General features: G+C 37.0%; 1 protein-coding gene across 1 annotated transcript; it reads left to right on the top strand.

Annotated features, from left to right (window-relative positions):
* Nucleotides 1-10,265: 10,265 nt before the first annotated feature.
* msh2 (mutS homolog 2 (E. coli)) lies at nucleotides 10,266-25,277 on the top strand. The gene is made up of 16 exons (XM_048171050.1): nucleotides 10,266-10,535; nucleotides 10,726-10,874; nucleotides 10,959-11,246; nucleotides 12,666-12,812; nucleotides 12,896-13,045; nucleotides 13,138-13,271; nucleotides 16,397-16,596; nucleotides 17,427-17,536; nucleotides 17,648-17,771; nucleotides 17,854-18,004; nucleotides 18,093-18,190; nucleotides 20,911-21,156; nucleotides 21,282-21,486; nucleotides 24,237-24,484; nucleotides 24,609-24,778; nucleotides 24,881-25,277. Exons 1-16 carry the CDS (start codon nucleotides 10,328-10,330, stop codon nucleotides 25,061-25,063), a joined length of 2,811 nt encoding a protein of 936 aa, XP_048027007.1. The 5' UTR covers nucleotides 10,266-10,327; the 3' UTR covers nucleotides 25,064-25,277.
* Nucleotides 25,278-26,406: the final 1,129 nt, after the last annotated feature.

Here is a 26,406-nt window from a genome sequence, read left to right as displayed (position 1 = left end):
ATTCACATAATCTACCACCTCTGTGAGATTTCTCAATAAGAACAATAAATAAATCAGAATTAAATGGACAGAAAAAGAGTATTTTGTGGCAAACGCAGGCTTTTTTTTTTATTAACATCGGGAGCTTTAAGAGATCAGTGATATAAAAAAGCTTAATTATGGATGGTTTTTGGAGCTTAGTGTTCAGAGAGATTTGGCTTCTTCAAATTCAATTTTTATAATTGAAATTATTATATGTAACATAATAGATAATGCAATCTTTTTAAGTCCACACTGTTCTTCATGTTGACAATATATCTATAAAAGAGGCGATAAACTGCCTGAATTGTATGACAACCTTTGTGTAAACAAAACAATACATTCAGTAATAAGATCCAAAGAATACATGACTGCAGCTCTAAATAGGATTAGATTTAGACGCACTGATTTTCTATCTACAAAGGACATAAATTATGTCACATCCTTCTTTATTGCCCTTTGCAGATATGCAGAGCTCCACAGTTAAAACAAACCTCAATGATAGCTTTAATTGCCACAAATAAAATGCACAAACACTGTGGGTTAAAGTGCAACATAACTGATATTGCAACAAGGATTACTGTAAAACCTTTCAAGTAACGTATCTAAGTAAATAATGGTAAAAATAAGTAGTGACCTTAGAACAAGGCTTGATAAAGGGAACAAACAAATGTTACATTAAAAAGCAAAACGATATGTTATGAATATTTATTTATATAATATATTTACCCTAAACTTTCTTGGTCAGCAGTTGTGTCTAAGACACTGTAAAATGCTACCTGTAATTCAAGTACAGCAGAGGCTTCAGTTTCACAAAAAGCATTAATATTTAACAACATATTTAATGAGACCTATTTAACATCACCAAACCCTCCAGATAATTAACACACTTTAAAAAAAAAAAGGTGCTTTATATGTACAGAATAAACTATATTTATCCTACTATTCTTTATTAGAGGCTTTATGTATATCTGTTTATTAACACAATAGCAAAATATACATTGTAAGCACATTAAAAATGTATTCCCCATTATATTTAACCATACATTTAGATTTGCTCTCTCTTTTTTTGACTCCAGACGGCCCAGTTTTAGACATCTGATATGCAAGACTTGGCTGTTCTCACACACAGACACTCTGTTCAGTACTTACTGATGGCCAAGTTACTGAGATGCCATTTAGCAGATAACAACGAGAAGACTAATATGCACATCCATTGTGCTGACAAGGGGCAATTACTGACATATGACCGAATGAAGTAAAAACTGATAGCTTTTTTGGGCTGGTCCTTGTCTTGTGTTGTTCCAGAACTAATTTTTATACTGCTTCTTGTTTCATTTTGTGTTGTATATGACCTTAATAATTTATAGTTATTGATACCATAATTGCTATGTGTATATATATATATATATATATATATATATATATACACACACACACATATTTATATGCTGTATTTTAAAGATAATTTTGTAAAATCCAAATAAGCTTTACAGATCTTTATTTGAAAGGGTTTAAACAAAGGACACTAAAGAGACCTTTTTACTGAAAAAATGTCCACAGGTGTGAAGATGATATAGACCTGCTGCTGGGAGGCATGCGCACTGCAGATGTGCCAAAGCAATAAACTGCAATGTCCGTAAAGTAAAACCGGGTGCACACTGTACGATTTATAATAGCCCTTTGTGACTGTTGCCTGTCAGACTGTATAAACATGATCCTCGCTGTAAGCCACACAGTAGAATCTCAGTTGTCAGATTGCACACCAGTCAAGACATTTTAAAAATGGACGCATACACGCAAGAAGACTTGTCCGGAGTTGTACATCATCAATCCATGACACGTTCAGAGATGTGAGCTGCATTTACATGCGGGATAGAAATGGTGGCTAGCAACAAAGGATCTAAGGAATCTTTTGTCTTCTTTTCGTGGACTCCAGGTGAGGGTCAGATGTCGACCAATGTCTGAGAATGAACTATTGTCCTTTGGAGAGGAAGATCCTCTGGGGTGGTTGCTCACACTAAATCGGATTCAGAGTTGAGGGCCATGCTTGCCTGGGCCACCGTGGGTATCGAACTTGAGTTGAACCCTCCACCTTGTCCTGAGCGCTCGCCGTCGGATGATTGGTTCCTAGGTGCGGTGCGAGGTTCACAGCTGTGTCCCGCCCTGTGCCTTTCTTCCTGGAAGTGCATGAGGAGGTTCAGAAGTCATGGAAGGCAACTTTTACGGTCTGGAGCCACTTCGCAGCCTCCTCCACTCTCACTACCCTTGATGGTGGGGATGCCAGAGGGTATTGAAGACCCTGGCTGCTAAGGTTCACAGTGCAGCTGGACAGGCTGCCTCTGCCCCACATTCGATGGCCATCCTGCAAATCCACCAGGCCAAAGTACAGAGGATGATGAACCGAGGTTAATGCAGGAACTGCGCACAGTGACTGACCTCACGCTCTGTGTGATGAAAGTCACTGTACAGGCCCTTGGCCAGACAATGACCACCTTGGTGGTCCAGGAACGCCATCTCTGGCTAAACTTTGGAGAGATGTGAAATGCAGAAAAAATACACTTTCTTAACGTCTCCATCTCGCAAAGTGGCCTCTTTGGCGACACAGTTGAGGACTTTGCCAGCAGTTCTTGGCAGTCCAAAAGCAGATGGAGGCCATCAAGCACATCCTGACCCAGAGTGATACCACTGCCACCAGGCCGCTGTGGGCTGGCCCCAGTCTGCTTGTTGCCAAGGGCGTCCCCCTGTGGCTTTTACACCTGCTCCGGCATGGCCGGCGACGTAACCCCGGCCGCCACATCAAGCCCCCTGCAGGAAGGCGAAGCAGCCTGCCGCTAAGCCCTCCAAGCATCCATCTAAGCGGCCCTGATATGGGCAGCCCAGAGATGGAGGGAGCTGCTTTGAACCAGGAGATGGTGATCGCACCACTTCCTCGGAAGAATGTTGGGCAGAGAACTTTTAGTTTCACTTCAAAGAGTTTGTTTCTGTTCCACCCACATTTTCAAAAAAAGAGCAGTTTCCTCAGTCTCTGGGCCATACCAGGCACGGTTTGGCAGTGAACAATGCTCTGCTTCCTCACTCCCACCCCCCCTTCTCTCACCACAGGTCGAGAGTTTGCATTTCGAGGATGCGCTGCTTCCTCATGCATCTCAAGCCAGATTGTTGGTTTGCAGCAATTGACCTGAAGGACACATAATTCCATTTCTTGATTTTATCTCGACATAGACCATTTCTTTGGTTTGCTTTCAAAGGTTGGGCATACCAGTACAAGGTACTCCTCATTGGGCTGTCCCTGTCTCCCTGCATCTTTACCAAAGTTGCAGAGTCTGCCCTTGCCACGCTAAGGAAAGTGGACATTTGCATTCTAAAATATCTCGATGGCTGGCTCATTTTAGCTCACTCTCGAGATCTGTTGTGTGAACACAGGGACCTGGTGCTCATGCACCTCAGTCATCTGGGGCTTCAGGTCAACTGGGAGAAGAGCAAGCTCTCCCCTGTGCAGAGCATCTCTTTTCTTGGTATGGATCTCAGTATCTCACGAGTGAGCGGTGCTGAACTGCCTGAATGCACTCAGGGGGAAGACAACTGAAACAATTTCAGAGGCCCCTGGGGCATATGGCATCCGCAGATGCGGGTACGCCATTCGGATTGATGGATATGAGACTGCTTCAGCACTGGCTACACAGATGGGCATGGTGCTGCGGCACACTAAATGTGACCATCACACCGATCTGTTGTGCAACAGGCACGCAGCTTCGGGCTCCAGGACAGGACTGCGACTGCAGTGGCATATCAATTGCCTAGTTTCTGGCAGTGCTACTCTCCCTGTGCCGGTTTCAACCATTGCTTAAGGGCAACCACATGTTGGTCTGCGATGAGTGTGTACATCAACCACTAAGGCGGGGTGCGCTCATGTCGCATATCTTAACTTGCCCGCCATATCCTCCTCTGGAGTCAGCAGCTGCTAAGGTTGATCTACACCATTCACATTCCGGGAAAGCTCAATGGTGTGGCCGACGCGCTCTCATGACAGCTCACACTTCTAAGAGAAGAGAGACTCCATCCCCAGGTGGTTCAGCTGATCTTGAGTCAATTCGGGGATGCATAGGTTTACCTGTTTGCTTCCCCAGAGTCCTCCTGCTGCCTGCTTTTTTACTCCCTGACTGGAAGTGGGAACAGGAAATGGAGCTATGGAGAAGAGTCAATAACTCGGAAAGAATCAGCTTATCATTATAAAGCTATTTTGTTAACAAAAGGGGGTTCACAACTTTAACTAACTAGCAGCAATTTAGTATATCGTACGATACTTGCATTATGCCTTAGCTGTTTGAAGAGCGTCTGGATATACTGTTGCAGTAGAAAGTCCTTAGAGTTCTTTAGGCCTACCGGCCTTGGCCTGAAAGGTCACCCAGCAGGAGATATCTTGGGGCAGTCGAAGATGCAAGAAAGTGAGGCGGAGCTGTGCATTTCTTTTTAAGGTCCGGGAGAAATCACACCCCTTAGGGTTGACCTGACCAATGAGATGAGTAGATTTCCTGAGCGGGAAATTCCTCTGTGGGGGCTTTTATGAGCCTTTGTCTTTCTAGCAGGGCATCTGCATATGTAACTGGCTGAGTTGTTGAAGAAGAAACCATTAAAGATTCTTGTAATACTGATATGTTGCACAGGTATCAATATAACATATACACAATCATTTAAATCTTCAAAATACAAACTCATCAACACCAAACTTGGTACATGTGAGTTTACGTTAACCATTGGTTCTTATCATAAAATATGCATAAAACAAAACACCATACAAAAGACACTACACAAAACAGTCATAATCATAATAACAATGTCCTGGGATGCATGTTAATTTACAGATCAGTTCATCTATAAATTAATGCAGGTAAGTCTGTTTTGAGGGCTATGGGTTTTCTTTCTATGGCCTCTGCTTTTCCATGTGGCTACATAGTTCAGAGCAATAAAACATCTTATCAGGCCCTTCTTGCCCAAGTTGGTCTTTCGGGGGAGGAGTTCATAGACCTTTTATGGGAACATGAGTTTGCTGGATTATTCATTAAATATAATGAATAATTTGTGGGTTTCTGATTGGTCCAGATGCTACAGCATGGACATGCTGGCACACAGCTGACCCTGGGGCCTGCGCAAATATGCGTTTCCCCCAGTAAGCCTGCACAGTGTCTGTGCAAGGTCAGGGAGTATGAGGAGCGGGTCTTGATGTGCCGTACTGCACCTTACTGGCCCACCCGGACCTGGTTCTCGGACCAGATGCTCCTTGTGGCATGTATTCTTGAAAGACTTCAAGCCTCATTAATATTTTGTTCTTTTTTTAGTGTATAGATTCCATTTATTTCTTCAATTTATGTGTACATCAAACCATCAAATACTTGATTGCATAAACCGGCACAGTACTTCCAATATTTGTGTATTTAAAAAGTTTGACAGTATGTACAAATTTCTGTTATATGAACTAGAATTAATGAGTGATTTTTCAAAGCAACAGAGGGTACTTTAAAATCTGTCTGTCCATGCCCTGATGATTTAATCCTCTGCAGTGCTCCCAGTTCTGCCCTGTCACAGCAGTAAGAGTCAGACCATTGCATCTGGCCACAGTCCAGAGCGCTGCAGCAGGCTGCCACCCCTATTAAAGCAGGCCATCCCACTGTGAAAGGCCACTGCAGAGAACAAACACACTCTCATATGGAATTCACTGGAGAACAATACCACTAACTCCAACAGTAATGCAACAGACATTGGTTCTTTACATACTGTGGCATATACATATACTCCTGGGCATAAAAATGGGTCAAGCCAAAAATGGCAAAATATTTAGTGGTCTTTCAATGGTCGTAACCATTTTAATCACAAATCACTGGTCAGGAAATTAGCAAGAATTGTATAAATACTGTAGATAAAATAACACAGAATAGTCTTCCCCAGCTTGCAGACAGTTTTGGGTCAGTGTTGTTCCAATCAATGTTAATGGCTTCAAACAGTTCATGAGTTGTTTAAAAATGTCTCCCAGTTCATTTGAATTTAATGTGAGACCAAATAGTCATTATAGGGTTCAAACCTGGATTCTGACCAGGCCAAAACATGAGTCTGATGGGCTTGCTCTCAAGCCACTTCTTTGTTGTCTTTGTAATTTGGGCAGGAGCATTGTCTTTTGACCATTCCTCTTTAGATAACATCTTTTCATTTGTAGGAAGCAAGCCATTCTGCAATATTCTTCTGCACTCCAAAGCATTAAATGACTTTTCACAGAGAAGTAGCTCACCAATACCAGCAGCTAAAAAGGCTCCCCACACAATAACACCTCTTCCTCCATGCTTGACTGTGTAGAGATGCATTTATTATTATATTTCTCACCAGATTTTCGAAGACACTGCTCTAGAGCATCACCATGCAACTCCTGTTTCATTGTGATTCATCATTCCACACTGACAACTTCCCATATTCTGCCAAAAACTTCATTCTGTCTTTGATGTTTTTTCTTTTTAAGTAGTGCATTTGCTTAAAATTTTGCTAATGTCCTGACCAATAATCTGTGGTTAAGACAATTAAAAGCACAGGTGCCGTTTACACGACACCATTTTCACCTAAAAATGTAAAACATTTTATGCGTTTTTGCCGTTCATTTACACGACAACTTTTCAGTTTTTAGTACATTGTTGTTGTGTAAACGTACCCTTACTTTTTATCCATTTTGGGCATTTTTGCCCATATTTTGTACATACTTTGTGGTGGTCCCTTTTGTATACAGTATGTAATATTCATTTGTAAACATACTTAAAAGTTTAGCCCAACATAATTTTATGTAGTAACCTTAAGAAATCAATTCTAGGTAAAGCCTTAAGTTTAGTCAGTAACTAACCACCCTCTAATTTTTCCACTGAACACACACCACTGTACACATCTCAACTTTTCAACTTCACGCACACTACAGAAGTTTGATAAGATGCAGAAGAAGTGATTTATATAGAATGATTATTGTTGAATGTAATAAGTGTAATCTTAAAATCAATAGTTTTAAAGAAATAGTTAAAGGAATAGTTAACACAGAAATTTACTCACACTCATGTCATTCCAAACCTTTACAGCTTTCTTCTGCATAACATAAAAGAAGATATTTTGCTAACCAAAATAATGTTGCTAACCAAATTTTGGTTACCATTTACTTTCATTGCATAGACTTGACAACACAACAACAACAATAAATAAATTTCTCAAATTATCTTCTAGGTTGCACTGAAAAAGTCACAGATCTGGACAGTAAATGATGACAGAATTTTCATTTCTGGGTGAACTATTTCTTTATGGACAAACGGGACTAGGACAAACCTGTATGCAGACACGTAAAAAGAGATACATTTGACTGAAGGGAGATATTTGATAATATAGATGTGACAATAATGCCTCAGTTGCCTTGGTTTGTCCTTCAACTTGTTTTCTTTGTGACTTTCAATGGAAAAAGTTTGCGTGTGTGCACATATGTTGGCACAGTGCTTACCTGTATGATGTACACATGCAAATTGTGCTTTGTAGGCTAACATACAGTTCAAATGTTTGCCACAGCCGTTTCTCAGGTCTGTTCAGTCAGTGAATGAAGTGAAGATACTTTAGAGAGGCACACAGCTGAAGTAGCTGTTATGTAAGGAGTCTTTCATGTAGAATCCCTGCAGAGATGGATCACTTTTCATTCTGGCCTTACTAGCTCAGTTCTGACACCAAGTGACACTTACCTGCTATTGCAACTTCCAAATCCACATCTCTTGACTTAAAGGGATAGTTCACCTGTTAAACACTTCAAGCAAGCTAAAAGCTACTATTGTTTTTCAGCAACTTGCCATATATTTATACAAGCCTTGTTTGACCGAAGCTCAGAGTGAGGGCTTAAATGATCAGTCCTTTAATTACAGCTTCACACAGAATGGATGGTTATCTTGCCTCAGGGAATGAAACAAATAACCATCATTAAATGTGATCTTACTGATCTGTGATTAACCCGACACATGCAAAACAACTATTTTCAATCAGATATAAACTGTGATTCAGACATATTCAGAACTACTGTGCTGTTGATTATGACAGATATACTTGCATGTTAAACAATAAAAGTCTTGTGACATTAGTATCATATTATGAATACAAGTCAGTAAATAGCTGGATCAAAGACTTAATCATAGTACATTATTAATATAACAGTGTATGGATATTATTCTCAGTTCTAGTTTAATGAGATGTATGTATGTATTTCCAGCTCATGCACTGCATATATAATAATTATATCATTCAGTATCCTTGATCTTATAATTAGAATATAAAGATATTAAAATAACATTATTCTATGCACTTATTTGTTGTGGAAAAATTGTTTCCATGTTTTTTTATTCAATGCCACAACACAGAAAAAGAGGCGCTTGTTCATAGTAGGGTTAGTTAATAATATCAGTCATAAATAATATAAATAAAATCATTTGTTAGCATTTTTCAAATAAATGTTTTTTTTTTTCTTTTTTTTTCTAAAAGGCATGACTCAACATTTATTAAATATGAGCAACTGGGTGTACAAGGAACATTATATACATATAGTGTGTACACAAACGTACAATATATATATACGTTACACATATATACACAAACGTATATATATATACAGTACAGTCCAAAAGTTTGGAACCACCAAGATTTTTAATGTTTTTAAAAGAAGTTTCGACTGCTCACCAAGGCTACATTTATTTAATTAAAAATACAGTAAAAAACAGTAATATTGTGAAATATTATTACAATTTAAAATAACTGTGTACTATTTAAATATATTTGACAAAGTAATTTATTCCTGTGATGCAAAGCTGAATTTTCAGCATCGTTACTCCAGTCTTCAGTGTCACATGATCCTTCAGAAATCATTCTAATATGCTGATTTGCTGCTCAATAAACATTTATGATTATTTTCAATGTTGAAAACAGTTGTGTACTTTTTTTTTCAGGATTCCTTGATGAATAGAAAGTTCAAAAGAACAGCATTTATCTGAAATACAAAGCTTCTGTAGCATTATACACTACCGTTCAAAAGTTTGGGGTCAGTAGAATTTTATTTTTAATTTTTTGAAAAGAAATTAAAGAAATGAATACTTTTATTCAGCAAGGATGCATTAAATCAATCAAAAGTGGCAGTAAAGACATTTATAATGTTACAAAAGATTAGATTTCAGATAAACACTGTCTTTTGAACTTTCTATTCATCAAATAATCCTGAAAAAAATATTGTACACAAATATTTTGTACAATTGTACACATTAAATGTTTCTTGAGCAGCAGATCAGCATATTAGAATGATTTCTGAAGGATCATGTGACACTGAAGACTGGAGTAACGATGCTGAAAATTCAGCTTTGCACACAGGAATAAATTACTTTGTGAAATATATTCAAATAGAAAACACATTGTGTATACACAATACACACACAAACATATATATATATATATATATATATATATATATATATATATATATATATATATATATAAAAGTGGCCAGCGGTTTAGACATTAATGGCTGTGTGTTGAGTTATTTTGAGAGGACAGCAAATTTACACTGTTATACAAGCTGTACACTCACTACTTTACATTGTAGCAAAGTGTTATTTCTTCAGTGTTGTCACATGAAAAGATATAATAAAATATTTACAAAAATGTGAGGGGTGTATTCACTTCTGTGAGATATTGTATGTATATATATACACATACACACAGTCAATATATGAGCAATTATTTACAAAAATATTACACAAAAAGAGTGTGAGCTTACATTTCAAGTTTTGGTAGCTTTTTTTGTTACAGGAGGTGAATAAAGATTTAATATAAATCCTAATATCTTTAGGATTTAGAGAAAATGCCTTACATTTGTGAACAACATATATTGCAAGCAAAATAACTATGTTGCAAAGAAAATAAACATTTTCATATTGCTTCTCAAAAGTGATAAACCCAAACAAAACATCCTTAAAATAATGCTCAATGTCTTTATATATGAAATGTACAATGAACTGGCAAATATCCTGCCAGAGTTTTCTTCTATGATTCAGTGCCAAAAAGATCCAAGTCTCGGGTTGAAGTGAAATTCACATCTATAAATTTTGACACAATGAAGATTTTAACATGATATTAGCGATAAATACATGTAAAAGAATTGTTACAAAATAACCATTCTTTATATGAAGTGTGGTTGTCGTAATTTTAGCTCCGCCCCGTTTGCCTTTGACCCTCGCGGCGCGCCTGTGCTGTGGCGGGAGATTCCAGCATGGCGGTGCAACCTAAACAAAATCTGTCTATGGACAGTGCATCTGAACATGGATTCTTGAATTTTTATTTTTCTATGCCTGAGAAACCTGACACCACAGTGAGAGTTTTTGATCGAAACGATTACTATACGGTACACGGAAAAGATGCGGTTTTTGCAGCCAAGGAAGTTTTCAAGACGAACGGAGTCATCAAAAACCTGGGCACAGGTTGGCTATTAAGTTATGGAATTATTTAATAAAATATCAGTTCATTAAAGATATCTAATTCTTTGTTTGTTTCTATTGTGCAGATATATGAATCTTGCTTAAAGGGCATCAGTATATTATCAGTTTGTTGATTATATTATTATATCTATAATTAAGTCTAATAAAGGTACTGTACTTTGAATTTACCCAGGAAACAAGAGGTTGGAGAGTGTGGTCCTCAGTAAGATGAACTTTGAGTCATTTGTGAGGGACCTGCTGCTGGTCAGGCAGTATCGGGTGGAGGTGTACAAGAATGCCAGTAAGAGTAGCAAAGATCATGACTGGCAGATATCTTTCAAGGTATCTTATGTTCTTTAGTGTTTTATTACATTTTTCTCAGTCTCACCTCTCCCAGTCTCATTATGTTTGTGTTTTGCATCCCAGGCTTCTCCAGGAAACCTGACCCAGTTTGAGGAGATTTTGTTTGGCAGTGGAGGAGGACCTGGGGAGGGTGCAGCTGGTGTCGTCGGGGTTCGTCTTGGCACCGGGGCTGACGGACAGCGTGTTGTCGGTGTTGGCTATGTAGACAGCACGCTCAGGAAACTCGGTGTGTGTGAATTCCCAGACAATGATCAGTTTTCCAATCTGGAGGCTCTTCTTGTGCAGATCGGGCCCAAAGAGTGTGTGCTTCCTGGAGGAGATGCAGGTGGAGACCTTGGGAAACTCAAACAGGTAACGTTCTAATAGATGCCAGATTGTGTTTTTTGAAACAAGATAGGGATGCATGGTATATTGGTGCCATGTTAGTTAAAGGGATAGTTCACCCAAAAATGAAAATTCTGTCATCATTTACTCCCCCTCAAGTTGTTCCAAACCTGTATAAGTTTCTTTGTTCTGCTGTACACAAAGGAAGATATTTGGAAGAATGTTTGTAACCAAGCCGATCTCGCTCCCCCTTTGACTACCATAGTAGGAAAAAAAAGCACTATGGTAGTCAATGGGGGTGTGATCTGCATGGTTACAAACATTCTTCCAAATATCTTCCTTTGTGTACAACAGAACAAAGAAACATAATACAGGTTTGGAACAACTTGAGGGAGAGTAAATGATGACAGAATTTTAATTTTTGGGTGAACTATACCTTTAATAACTCATAATAGATTTTAAATGGTATTGTTTGATATTGGGAATTTAATTGTCTATTATTTTCCTATACATTAAGCCATCATCTAATACTCAAAGTTAATCTTTCAAAACAAATAAATGAATAGCACTGTTAAAGGGTTAGTTCACCCAAAAATTAAAGTTAATTACTCGCCCTCCGTTCAGCTTCTGAACACAAATTAAGATATTTTTGATGAAATCCGAGGGTTTCTGAATCACACATAAGCAGCAACATCATTGCACCTTTTGAGTTCCAGAAAGGTAGTAAAAACAACATGAGGTTGAGTACTTAATGACAGAAATTTCATTTTTGGTTGAACTGACCCTTTAAATGTAATCTTTAGGAAATCTCAAAATGAATATCCTTTGTTTTTTTTGTTTTTTTTTGCATAACGCATAACAGGTTACTCTAGTTGAGAGAGTCTTTTCTTCCCTATTATGATGAGTAAAACGGCTTCTCGAACCAGAAAAAATTTGGGACGGGACTTGATTTTGTCCATCAGGAATTGATTGGATTGTTAAATCGTTGTTGTTTTCTATTGCTGTGATCACATGTGATTGACAGTTCGTCCTGCCCTCGCACCAGTAAACACATCATCAGAAAAGAGATGTTGCGAGAGGCAGTAGTTATTTTGATTAAAGATTATGAGGAAATTAATGAAAAAAAATAATGTGCATGGAGAAATAATTTACAATACTGCAATGTTCCATAACAAAACAAGAATTGTTAATTTTGATTTTATGATGAGTATAACAACTCATGTCTGTCCATCAATTACAAGAGCAATACTGCTTTTGAGTAAGACTTTCCAGTGGTGGAAATAAGGAATGGAAAATTATCGTTTTTACAAATATTTTGACTTTTTTGATAATATAAAGATCTGGAAATGCTTTTCATGACCACTTTAATATCACTGCATCCCTAGAACAACATTTTATAACCATAAACATTCCTTTCATACATGCTGGTTGCTGTTCATAATTCAGGTGGTACAGCGGGGTGGCATTCTGCTCACAGACAGGAAGAAATCTGAGTTCACAACCAAAGACATTGTGCAGGATCTGAATCGTCTACTGAAGGCCCGCAAGGGAGAGACGGTGTCCAGTGCTGCCCTTCCAGAGATGGAGAAACAGGTTTGCGGTGCTGCAACACAAGTTAGAAGTGTGTCATTTCAGGTGGTTCACCTGCAGATTTAATCGGGTTATTGCTTTTCCAGATTGCAATGTCTTGCTTAGAAGCAGTCATCAAATACCTGGAGCTCCTCTCAGATGAGGCCAATTTTGGATCCTTCAAGATGACCACATTTGACCTCAACCAGTACATGCGTCTGGATAATGCTGCTGTACAGGCCTTAAATCTCTTCCAGGTCAGGGTTTATTAAAAAAAAAAAAAATGCAATTTCTTATTTTGAGTTCTGTTTATTTTGAGTTCTGATATGTTCTTCCTCTGATTTCTCAGGGTTCTTCTGATGATGCTACAGGCACACACTCCCTGGCAGGCCTTTTGAACAAATGTCGTACCCCACAAGGACAGCGGTTGGTCAACCAGTGGATCAAACAGCCTCTCATTGACAAAAATAAGATAGAAGAAAGGTGAGACTTTTGTTTGCTATATATTTGGGCTGGGTAAAAATATTGTTGTTGTTTTTTTTTGAACTGATATTGATTCTTAAATCCCAAGAATCTGTCTACGCTTTTTTTTCCACTTGATTATTTTTGCCCCTCTCATTCAATAAATCACAATAAGCTTTGTCATTTCTTACTTTTGATATGAAACAAAGACAGAATTTAAATAATCTCTTCTGCTTTACTGCTAGTTACAGCACAAAATAAACATGAATGAACACTGATATGTTATGTTGAAAGTTACAGTACAACTTACCGAAATCCGTGTCATGTATTGCTCGATTAGTATTTCAACTGAGAAAGGACGACAATAAAACAGCTTGTAAACAATGTCACGTAACGTCACACTTGCCTCAGAAAATGTCCAAAAACTCATTAGTCAGTAATAGGGCTGGACAATAATTCAATATCAATATATATCGCGATATAATTTTTTTCGATAACGGTGATATGATTTTTAAACACATTTCCGGTATTTCGATATATACATTACAACTGACTTGAGGCGCAGCCGTTAGAAAGAGCAGAACGTGATTGGCTATTTGCGTGATGACGTACACCACAGAGACACGCAGCCATCAGCCAGTGCTCAGCGTATCTATTGGTTAATATGGTTTGTTTAAAATAGCAACGTGGAAAACAGACAGACAGTGTTCAGATAATGTATGTTTCAGTCGATGGATGCGCAAAACGTTACAACAACGATAATCAAAAAGCGTGGACAAAACAGTCACTCTTTGTAAACTGTTAACAGCTAGTGCCGTATGTTCTAATGTCCAGTCATTTACGCCGTCATCACCCGGGTGTTAATAGCGCGCAAGCGCAGGTGAGACCTGAACAGCACACGATGCTATCTGTTTAAACTAAAATCATTTAAGCCTTGCTGATTTAAACCTTCAAGAACAAGGCGCGAAAGAGAACTCGCACGCGCTGTGAGAAGATTTGTGTGCGCTCATCCGAAGCGCGCACACGCTTATTTCAGTCAGCGCGCAAATACTGAGTTCTCTTTCAAGTCTTGCGCTTCAGCGGACAAATTCATACAAAAATTATGTCAACATGCCCGTCTTGGCGAGTATCCTAGCAAACATAGTCGGTTATGTCTTAAGTGAACGTATATTAGTCGAGAAAGACATCGCATGTGTAACAGTATATGTACTGGATCGTGCATGTCTTAAAGGGAAAAAAACTATTCCTGCTGCCTGTTTTTAATGTTAAATCAAACAACAAATAACAAAGAAATCACTCACTGCTCTTGACTGAATAGTTTTTGTAACTTCAATAAGGATTAATCTTTATTTATTTTATACAGTAAAGATAATATGCAGTGTTATTTTATATTTGATTACTTTATCCATTTTCTGTACCTGAAAACTACTGTTAGATACCTGAAAAACCTGAAAAGCACTGTTTATTTAATTTGAATATTTGCTTTATTGTACTTATTTGTGATGTTGCTTGTAGTTTGATTGTTTGTTCTTATTTTCTTTATTTTTATTTGACAGTAGTCCTATTTTTAGGGTCATGGTTTCGGTACGGTTCGGAACCGTACCGAAACCGTGACCCTAAAACCGTGATACGAACCGAACCGTGAGCAATTTGAACCGTTGCACCCCTAGTGTCATCAAAACTCAACAACTTCCCTGCCCCAGCAATGTGTTTTTGTTGTTTCTCACTGTTTTTTTCTGTTTTTACAGTTCACAATCTTTATCTTGGCTGAAACACTTTTGTTTTAATCTATATTAAGGATAATAAAAATCAGCCTACATTATAGTTTAATGTTAAAGATATTAATATTACTAAAGTGAGTGAGTCTTATGTTTATTTTTTATGTTTGTATGAAGGCTAAATACAAATAAAAGCTGAACATAAATTTATTTGTACTGTTTTTATTTCTAAAATATTATATAGTTTTATAGGAAGAGATTTCATAGATTTGGCAAATTCATTTTTCAGACGTTTGTAGGTACAGACATCCGTTGTGGCCGTTCTTGGCAGTTTTTCTAAGGCTATTATATAGTTCATATCGATATCGGAATTATATCGTATCGACCGAAATTAAGAATTATATCGTGATATAAATTTTGGCCATATCGTCCAGCCCTAGTCAGTAAGAAAAATTAACTCTAGAGAGAAGCATTTTGCTAAATGTATGATGCACTATATAGCATATTCATTAGCTATATATTTTATTGTTCTTCAATATTTAATGTATGTTTGATTTTGAATAAATCTTTTTATGACAGACACCATTTAAATGTTTATATTCCAAAAAATGAATTGGAGTAGAAACATAATTAAGCTATGTAATAAAAAAGAAAGCTAGTAGTATAACTTTATTATAATAAAAACATCCTTGTGTGTAGTTTAATTGAGATTTTTTTTCCTTGAGAAAATCTGCCATGTACTGTACTTGGAAAAAAAAAAAAAAAAAAAAAAAAAAAAAAAAAAAAAAAAAAAAAAAAATATATATATATATATATATATATATATATATATATATATATATATATATATATATATATATATATATATATATATATATATATATATATATATATATATCTCCAAATTAATTGATACTGAATCAAATAGAATCAAAATCAGAATCGAATCATAAGCTTGTGAGTCTAGATCAAATCGAATTGTGACATTTGTCTCAATACCCAGCCCTACTATACCTTTAAATCTTGACATTTGGATGGCATTCATTTGATTCAGTCTGTTTTAATACATTGCATATTTATGGAATCTTATAGGACATCTCATAGGATGTTACATACAAGTCATGTAAGATTTCATATTGATTTTATTTATAATTCTGCTTGTACACTACTGTTTAAAAGTTTGGGGATGGTAAGTTTTGATAAATTTAATGCATCCTTCTCAATAAAAGTATTAATTACTTTCAAATATATATATATTTTGAACAGTAGTGTATGATTTGTTTTGACTAAAAATGAAGTGATAAGACTGAGCTATGGTTTGATATCATCTTTTTTTTTTTTTTGTGGATGCAGCATTTTTAACATCATAGAGGGTGTGCTTTTGCTTGAGACTATTTGTTATTACACATTTGTGATCATGTTGTGCAGACTGGACCTTGTGGAGACTTTTGTGGAAGACTCTGAGCTGAGGAAAAGTTGTCAAGAGGATCTTCTCCGCCGTTTTCCAGACCTGAACCGGATGGCAAAGAAGTTCCAGCGTCAGAGCTCTACTTTACAGGACTGTTATCGGGTCTATCAAGCTGTCGGGCAACTGCCGAATCTGGTGCTGGCATTGGAGAGATACTGTGGTAAGCAAAACCAGGGATGTGATTTTTCCGTATTTTATATGGATTTCCACATTTTCCGACTTGAAAAGTATTACCCATGTGAAGTTTTTGGGAGTATGATGATCGTGAAATGGCCTTAAACAATTATTAAATAAACTGCAAAATGTTACGTTTTCTAATACATTTATTTAATGCACGGATTGCTCCTGGCAGTGCTGAATCAAATCACAACGGCTGTGGTGTAATTATAGAAGTGTATACTCTGACACGCTGTGTTTCTCACAGTAAAGCACAGCACTGTATTCATTTTCAGTTTCGATTCGCAGTAAATGCTACTCTGCAAGTGCTGTGTGTTTGAGTTTTGCATTTGGGAACATGCATCAAGCCGCCATCCATCTTTCCAAATTCGTAATAAGATTAATCTGTTGTCAACAAAAAGAAACAAAGAAATTAAGACAACCATAAATTTTAGTATTATAATTTTGCTGTTGTTCTGTAAAAATAAAATAATGATAATTATAATTTTTATTATTGTTAATTATAATAATAATAATTATATTAATAACTAAAAATTTATAATTTTATTATAACATATATTGTATTATAATGTCATATTTTATGATGATTATTAAATACTCAATTATTTAATTTTAGAGTACAATAGTATGTACGTATAATTGAAATAGTAAGATATTTCTTTCTTTATTTAATAAAATAAAATATTTTTAATACTAATTTCCTTCTTTTTTGTCTTTAGCTGATCACATGCCTGCAAATGTTGCCTGTTAACCTTCTAATTTGCATTGAGCAACACCACAATGACTGACAGCTGTATTTTAATCTATTAACAGGGAAACATAAGGTCCTCCTGCACGCAGCATTCATCTCTCCCCTTAACGACCTCGTCTCTGACTTCTCTAAATTTCAGGAGATGATTGAAACCACACTGGACATGAACCAGGTCTACTCATCTGCACTTTGTGCTTTTAGCAATCTTTAAGATCATTTTGTAAATTGCTTTGGCCAAGAACTAAATTTCCTTAAACGTGTGACACTGTTTTTTTTCCTCCAGATTGAGCATCATGAGTTCCTAGTAAAACCCTCATTTGATCCCACATTGAGCGAGCTCAGGGAGAACATGGATCGTTTGGAGAAAGCCATGCAGGCCGCCTTGAGCAGTGCGGCTCGTGAGCTTGGTAAGTGATCAAAGTGTGAAAATTAAATGCGTTCTCCATTAAGCATTTTGGTGTTGTGCTAGTAACAAATGTTGGTCTTTAGGGCTGGAAGCAGCCAAGACTGTGAAGCTTGAATCCAATGCACAGATCGGTTACTTTTTCCGAGTCACATGCAAAGAAGAAAAGAGCCTTCGCAACAACAAGAAATTCACAACTTTAGATGTTCAGAAGAACGGAGTGCGATTCACTAACAGGCAAGAGAGATGTTGTATGAGATGTTTAAATACTGGTGCAGCTAATGGCTGGAGTTCTCAGTAAGTGATTGAGTTGTCTGTTTCACAGTAAGCTGAGCTCTTTGAATGAAGAGTACACTAAAAGCAGAGAAGAGTATGAAGAGGCTCAAAACGCCATCGTCAAAGAGATCATCAGCATAGCCGCTGGTGAGTCATTCATTTTTAAAGGGTTGTTCCATGAGGTTTTTATCTTTAATTTGATCGTAATTGTGGATTAAATACAGATTAAGCCCATTCACACCAAGGACGTTTCCTGTAATAACTATAAGGTTTTACGAATTGCATGAGAATAGGGAAGTCCACACCACAACTACAACAATGACTCTGAGGAACGATACTGTTGAAATCTTTTTCAGAACGATTTTTCCAACTAATGTATGATAAAATCATTGACAGCCAACTAGAATCCATCTAGAGTTAAAGGGTTAGTTCACCCAAAAATGAAAATTCTGTCATTTATTACTTATCCTCTTGCCGTTCCACACCCGTAAGACCTTCGTTAATCTTCGGAACACAAATTAAGTAGCCTGGATGCCAGCCGAACTTAGCGTAGAGTTCGGTCTGGACTCGATCCGTAGAGGAGTAATTATGCCCGAACAGAAACTGTTCGGACCAATCACATTGTCAGGGCGATGATTGACAGATTATCACCAGAAACGAGTTTGATTGACAAGCGATCTAACCAATCAGAACGCTGCATCCGCCATTTTGTCCGACAAAGCAGTCAGGAGATAGATGATTAACCTCGGTGGAGTTAAACTTGAAAAATTGTGCATATTGATGTCTTTCCGCGTTTGAAACAACATTCATTCATGTTTATTTGATGCTATAAATGGACTAGTAGGAAGAGATGATCGGTTCACGAGCCTCTTGAGCTGAGGCGCTACAGCAATCTGTCACGATCATGGTCACAACACATTAAAGAGCCACAAAACGGTTTTTAGTTTTTGAATTTTTTAATAACTACACAGTTTGAAAGCTGGGACTTTGTTTAATATCATAAGTAACCTGCTCTGTCTCGTCTGTCGATGTGTTGTCAGTTTCCTCTTTGCTCCGCGATGTATTTTCCACTCTGTGTGGCGTGACAGCGCCACGGCTTGTCGGACAAAGCAACAGTAACTAAGGGGGGCGGGTCTTTGCGAAAGGTCAATTAGTTTACAACAATGATGGCTGTTGAAGAACTGAGATGTGTAGATTCCGTCATCGCGTCCGTTATAGAAGATATCGACAGCGCATTCATTTTAAAAAAGGAACAGAGGACCGCGATCAAGGCATTTGTCGATGGGAAAGATGTCTTTGCCGTCCTTCCTACGGGATTCGGCAAAAGTTTGATTTATCAGCTGGCCCCGATGGTCGCTAAGAAGAGTTCTGTTGACAACTATGCGTCGCTCAACATGCGTCACTTACTCTGTAGCTCTGATTGGTTGTAGGTCTATCCAATTGATGTCTTTCCTGGATCGGTTGAAATACGCCCCCATAATCAAAGCCCAATGGAGCAGTATCAGACTCATATTCGAACTAGAATTGAGTATGGCCACGTCAGGCTACAAATTAAGATATTTTAGTTGAAATCCGATGGCTCTGTGAGGCCTCCATAGGGAGCAATGACATTTCCTCTCTCAAGATCCATAAAGGTACTAAAAACATATTTAAATCAGTTCATGTGAGTACAGTGGTTCAATATTAATATTATAAAGCGACGAGAATATTTTTGCAGCGCCAAAAAAACAAAATAACGACTTGTATAGTGATGGCCGATTTCAAAACACTGCTTCAGGAAGCATCGGAGCATAATGAATCAGTGTGTCGAATCATGATTCAGATCACGTGTCAAGCTGCCAACGGCTGAAATCACGTGACTTTGGCGCTCCGAACAGCAGATTCGACACACCGATTCATTATGCGCCGATGCTTCCTGAAGCAGTGTTTTGAAATCGGCCATCACTAAATAAGTCGCTATTTCGTTTTTTTATTCTCGTCACTTTATAATATTAATATTGAACCACTGTACTCACATGAACCAATTTAAATATGTTTTTAGTACCTTTATGGATCTTGAGAGAGGAAGTGTCCATTGCTCCCTATGGAGGCCTCACGGAGCTGTCGGATTTCAACTAAAATATTTTAATTTGTGTTCTGAAGATTAACAAAGGTCTTGCGGGTGTGGAACGGCATGAGGGTGAGTAATAAATGACAGAATTTTCATTTTTGGGTGAACTAACCCTTTAAATAGTTTGAGCATTTAAAGTGGTGGACGACATAACTGCACTGCACGATTACAATAAACAATGTTATATCATCCGTTGGTGTGAATATAGTTATATAGCTAATATAGTTATCGTTATAGTAACAGTTGTTATGTTGTATTAACATATGTCAAAACAAAGGTAATGCAAAAATATTCTTAAAAATGACAGGTTAGAAAACAGCTCAAATAACTAATTTTAGGGAAGAATTGTTATAATATAAGCATTTAAATAATAATGTCGGCATGATATGGACATTCTGATTGTCTTTTCTTACATAGTGACACATCTGAGTGAAACAAGAAATGTAGGGCGTGACTTGATTTTGTCCTTTTGCAGTTTTTAGGATTGCAGGCTAAATGGTTGGTGTTTGCTAACTGGTGCAATCTCTTGCAATGTTCCATTAAAAAATTGTACAATTTAATTTCATTGTGAGTTTAGCCAGGTTTATGGTTTAAAATTATTTTCTGTGGTTATCAACATTAATCCACAAATGTTTATAGGTCCTAATGCGCACTGAACACGTTAGCCTTTCGTCATTTTGGTGTTTTTACTTTTGGTTAATAAAGTTGTGAGCACGTTAAAAATGAATAGTTTAATAACCCTGTGTTTGTACCATAGGCTATGTGGATCCAGTACAGACTCTAAATGAGGTGATAGCTCAGCTGGATGCAGTGGTAAGCTTTGCTGTGGTGTCCCATGCTGCCCCAGTGCCTTACATTAGGCCGAAAATACTAGAGAAAGGATCAGGGAGACTCTTTGTGAAAGCAGCAAGACATCCCTGTGTTGAAGCCCAAGATGATGTGGCTTTTATTCCCAATGATGTCACCTTCACAAGGGGTGAGGAGATGTTTCATATCATCACAGGTAAGCTCTTATTTGTTTGGAATGGTTATAAAAATGAGCTTGTGGTGGATGAACACTAGCTTTAAATGGAAGATTCATGTACATAAATGCATTAATCCATAATCTAAGTTTCTAATTTCTTTTAGGTCCAAATATGGGTGGTAAATCTACATACATCCGTCAGGTGGGTGTGATCGTGCTGATGGCACAGATTGGCTGTTTTGTGCCATGTGATGAGGCAGAGCTGAGTGTGGTGGACTGTGTGCTCGCTCGAGTGGGTGCGGGGGACAGCCAAATCAAAGGAGTGTCCACCTTTATGGCCGAGATGCTGGAGACGGCTGCTATTCTTCGGTCAGAACTCACATTTGAAACATTTTGTACTCCCATTATATTTAAAGAAATATTCCTAGGTTCAATACAAGTTAAGATGTAAATTCAGTGATAATCAACAATCAATTGTGGAAGTAAATGGGGCCAAACTGTAAACATTAAAATACTCACGTTACCCACTTGTAGTTTAGCCACAAGATGTAAACAATATGCATGATTTTAGTGTGGAAAAATTCACTTACTAACAACAACGATAATATGCGATACTGCGATAACAATGGCATAAACCCTAAAATGACTCTAGAAATTATTAAAATAGTTTTACTAATTGACTACACAAGTTTTAAATTTATAAAAGCACTTATGTAAGTGCTTTTATAAACTTATAAGCTTCATATTTCTGCTTTTGAAGTCCTCCAAAAATGGTCTCTATTCACTTCCATTGCCTCACTGTAACCTTTATTTTTTTCAGGGATGAATCAAATTTTTTTTTTTTGTGGTAATCAACATTATGCTGCAAATGCTGTCAGTTGAATTTAAATTCGACATGAAACGGAGGTTGCGATAGTCTTTTCATCCCTATTGTGTCGTATATCCGAGTGAAACAGCTTCTCAAACAAGAAAAAATGTAGGGCGGGTCTTGATTTTGTCCATCGGGAATTGATTGGATTGTCAGCTATTGCTGTGATCTCATGTGAGTGACAGGTTGTCCCATCATCGCGCCAGATGTCAGTTTTGATTTTATAGTGACTTTAACTTGTGTTGAACCTGAGAATTTCTTTAAAACATTTAACATTATACAGTATTTTATGATTTGTTTTTTGAATGCTTCCAGCATACATTATCGCAATTTTATGCATTTGATGCATTTGATGCATTTACAATAGTTTTGTCAATCAATCAGTAAAAAAACAAATTGATAATTTTTTTCTGTAATTAATCGCATATTATAATATTTTTATATTGTAATAATTTCACATTGTATTTCCAAATTAATGTAGAACCAACATAAGGATGGTATATTTTAAATACTTGTTTAATGGCATCTTTTTCCTATGTACAATGAATGAAGGCCTGCATCACTGATACCAGTACTGATACTGATATCTCTATTAAGTGGATTTTTTTTTTTTTTAAATTATAGCCATACAACGTTAAAGTATAATTGAAAGCCATAATTTTTTTTAACATTTAATAAGCTTTTAAAAAGAACAACTTTGTTTTAAGTTCACTTAAATTTAATCTTAAAGGTGCCCTAGAATTAAAAATTGAATTTACCTTGGCATAGTTAAATAACAAGAGTTCAGTACATGGAAATGACATACAGTGAGTCTCAAACTCCATTGTTTCCTCCTCTTATATAAATCTCATTTGTTTAAAAGACCTCAGAAGAACAGGCGAATCTCAACATAACACCGACTGTTACGTAACAGTCGGGCTCATTAATATGTATGACCCCAGTATTTGCATATGCCAGTTCATGTTCAAGGCATTAGACAAGGGAAGGACGTCTGGATGTGCAGAGCTGAATCAACAGACTAGGTAAGCAAGCAAGGACAACAGCGAAAAATGGCAGATGGAGCAATAATAACTGACATGATCCATGATATCATGATATTTTTAGTGATATTTGTAAATTTCTTTCTAAATGTTTCGTTAGCATAAAAGTTAAATGTGGTTAAAGTTACCATCATTTCTTACTGTATTCACGGAGACGAGTTGTCGTTATTTTCATTTTTTAAACACTCGCAGTCTGTATAATTCATAAACACAACTTCATTCTTTATAAATCTCTCCAACAGTGTGTAATGTTAGCTTTAGCCACGGAGCATAGCCTCAAACTCATTCAGAATCAAATGTAAACAATCCAAATAAATACCATACATACGCAATTAGACATGCTGCATGATGAACACTTTGTAAAGAACAATTTAGGCTTATATTAGCTGTGTGAAGTTTGTTTATGCTGTTTAAGGCAAGCGCGAGCTCCGTGGGCGGAGAGCATGAGAATTTAAAGGGGCCGCAGCCTAAATCGGCTCATATTTAATGATGTCCCAAAATAGGCAGTTAAAAAAATTAATTTGAAAAAATCTATGGGGTATTTTGAGCTGAAACTTCACAGACACATTCAGGGGACACCTTAGACTTATATTACATCTTTTAAAAAGACGTTCTATGGCACCTTTAAGATAAACTATAAATTGAATATAGATTCTTATTAAAGCTACAAAGGTTATTCAGTCAAGAGCAGTGAGTGATTTTTTTCTTTTGTTCTTTGATTAACATGACACAGCAACAGGTTTATTAGGCTGCTATCACTTTAAGACCTGACACACATGACGTGGATCTGACACATCTGATTTTCTCACAACTCATTACGTTCATTTAAGGCTTTTTAACTCATTTAAGAGTGAGCTTACGAGGATACTTGTCCATTCAATTGCGAAAGAAAACTCAGATGAGTGAAAACAAAGAGCTGCTTCACAGACAGCGCGCCAGTACCGAAACGAGTTCTCTTTATCGTCTTATCGCACTTGAATGGTTTAAAAGCACTTGAATGATTCAGACTGTGATCATATACTGTAACGCTAGCCAAAGGATGCCAGAAAAAAAAACGGATGCTGCGTTAACTGTTTAATTCAATTGTTTTTAATGCATTAAACTGAAAACAGTTGATGGCAAAATTAATGTTAATTTTGACAGCCCTAATTTACAATATGTGCATTTTTTTGTGATAAATGCATGCCATATTTTGTATTTTGGCTTTTTAGATCAGCCACAGAGGATTCTCTCATCATTATTGATGAATTGGGCAGAGGCACATCCACATATGATGGCTTTGGTCTGGCCTGGGCAATCTCAGAGTACATTGCGACCCGCCTCAAGTCCTTCTGCCTGTTTGCCACTCACTTCCATGAGCTGACGGCACTGGCGCAGCAGGTGCCCACTGTCCGTAACCTCCACGTCACTGCCCTGACCACAGACAGCACTCTCACAATGCTCTACAAGGTGAAAAAAGGTATGTAGCTTTCCAGCAAAGCAAAGCGATGCATTCTACACTCTTTAATCGTTTTGAAAACTCAGATTGTTTTGTATATTTCCATTGTGCTTGATGTATGTTGTTTATGATTGATTTGACTTAGGCGTGTGTGACCAGAGCTTTGGGATTCATGTGGCAGAGCTTGCTAACTTCCCTAAGCATGTGATTGCTAATGCACGGGAGAAGGCTTTGGAGCTTGAGGAGTTCCAGGATATTTCCAAAGCTGGGGAGGAAGCTGGACCTGAAGCCAAGAAACGCTGCCTGGAGAAACAGGTGAGATGTGTTATTAAAACGATAGCTTGTATTTGCTCAGCAGCTCAATGCTTTAAACTATTACAGTTAATAAACTGCTGTGTCCTGTCATCTTACCTATAGGAGGGGGAGAAGATCATCGAGGCTTTCTTGGCTAAGGTTAAATCAATGCCTGTTGACGGCATGTCTGACGAAGCTGTCAAAATGGAGCTGCGCAAACTCAAAGCAGAGGTCATCGGCCAAAACAATAGCTTCGTCAATGAGATAGTGTCACGTTCTTCCAAAGGCAAACTGACTTCAGCCTGAGGGCTTCAGGCTGAGCATTGTCTTAGTGGATGAAAGTTCAACGTTTCTGTAAAATCGTTTATGGTATAATGGAAATAAGGATATAATCTATAGTAGATTAGAAAAGAATGTTCCGTTTTTGCACCATCTCTTTCTTTTCAGGTGTTTTTTTTTCTGGTTATTTGCATTCTGTAGCCATAAATCCTCTCTCGGAGTAAACATTTTCTAAATATGATTTTTGTGTGTGTGTGTGTGCGTGCATTGTCGGTAAAATTACAACTTGAATTTTGGTTGGTGGCAATGTCGCCATCTAATGGATAAATTGGGGAACGTTTTATTTTACCTAATTTCAAAGATAATTGTTTATTATAATTATAAACTTTTTTTTTTTTTAGTTCAGACAGACTTTATTTGTACACTTAACTTTACATTTTAGATTCAAACCCAAAAGCAACTCTTAAGAAACCAAGTCAATGAAATGTTTTCTTTGAAATGTGATTTTATAAACATACTAAATCTTCATGTTGCCATAGTTCAGGGGATATCGAACTGGGATCTTGGAAAAGGTTAAAAAAATTATCTAAAATAAATATTTTTGACAAAAAAAATGCAAATAGATTAAAATAAAGTATTTAACTAAATACATCTAACAGTACTATAGTGAGTAGGGAAAAAAATTAATGAAATAGAAACTAAATATTTTCCACCTAATATTTTTCACATTTATATTTTTTCACAGTATAAATTGGGTCTTTAAACATTAAAATACATATTGTGGCTGCCTTCTAAAAATTTTTGGATAGGGGTCCCATGAGGGTAATCATATTTGGGGGTCTGTGGCATTGACATCCCTGCTGTAGTTTATCTGGTAAATAAAGCCAAGCAGAATAAAGAACATCTTTTATTCGGTTCTAAGAAAGTTTGAAAAGTGCTTTATTTATTTTTTAATTGGTCAGGTTTGTAAGAGTAATGCTTTCAGGTGTGTTTTTCTAACACAAACATCTTAAACCAGAATAAGATATTTTGCTGGTCTTAGCTGGTTTGAGATGGTCTAATTGGTCTCCAAGCCTGGCCAAACTGGTGCTCAACTAGTATAGCAGGTCTCCCAGAACCTTTAACCCACTTTCTGCTATCTTGACCAGCTAAAAGACCAGTTTAGACTTCTCTGATGTTTTTTTTTTTTTTGTAATTATCAGGGAAGGTTTTTACACAGTTGTAATCACAGTGTCATGGCACCGGGCTGTTTACACTTTGAAACTTCTCCAAGATTGGAGGATCAATATTTAAAAGGAATTAATCAATGTTACTCTTGCTGAATATCAGTGGTGCCCCCTTGTGCATGTTCTCCATGTCCATGTTAATGG

This window comes from Megalobrama amblycephala, linkage group LG20 (genome assembly GCF_018812025.1).
Source record: "Megalobrama amblycephala isolate DHTTF-2021 linkage group LG20, ASM1881202v1, whole genome shotgun sequence".
Taxonomy (NCBI): domain Eukaryota; kingdom Metazoa; phylum Chordata; class Actinopteri; order Cypriniformes; family Xenocyprididae; genus Megalobrama; species Megalobrama amblycephala.
This window is presented reverse-complemented; position numbering and strand designations above follow the sequence as displayed.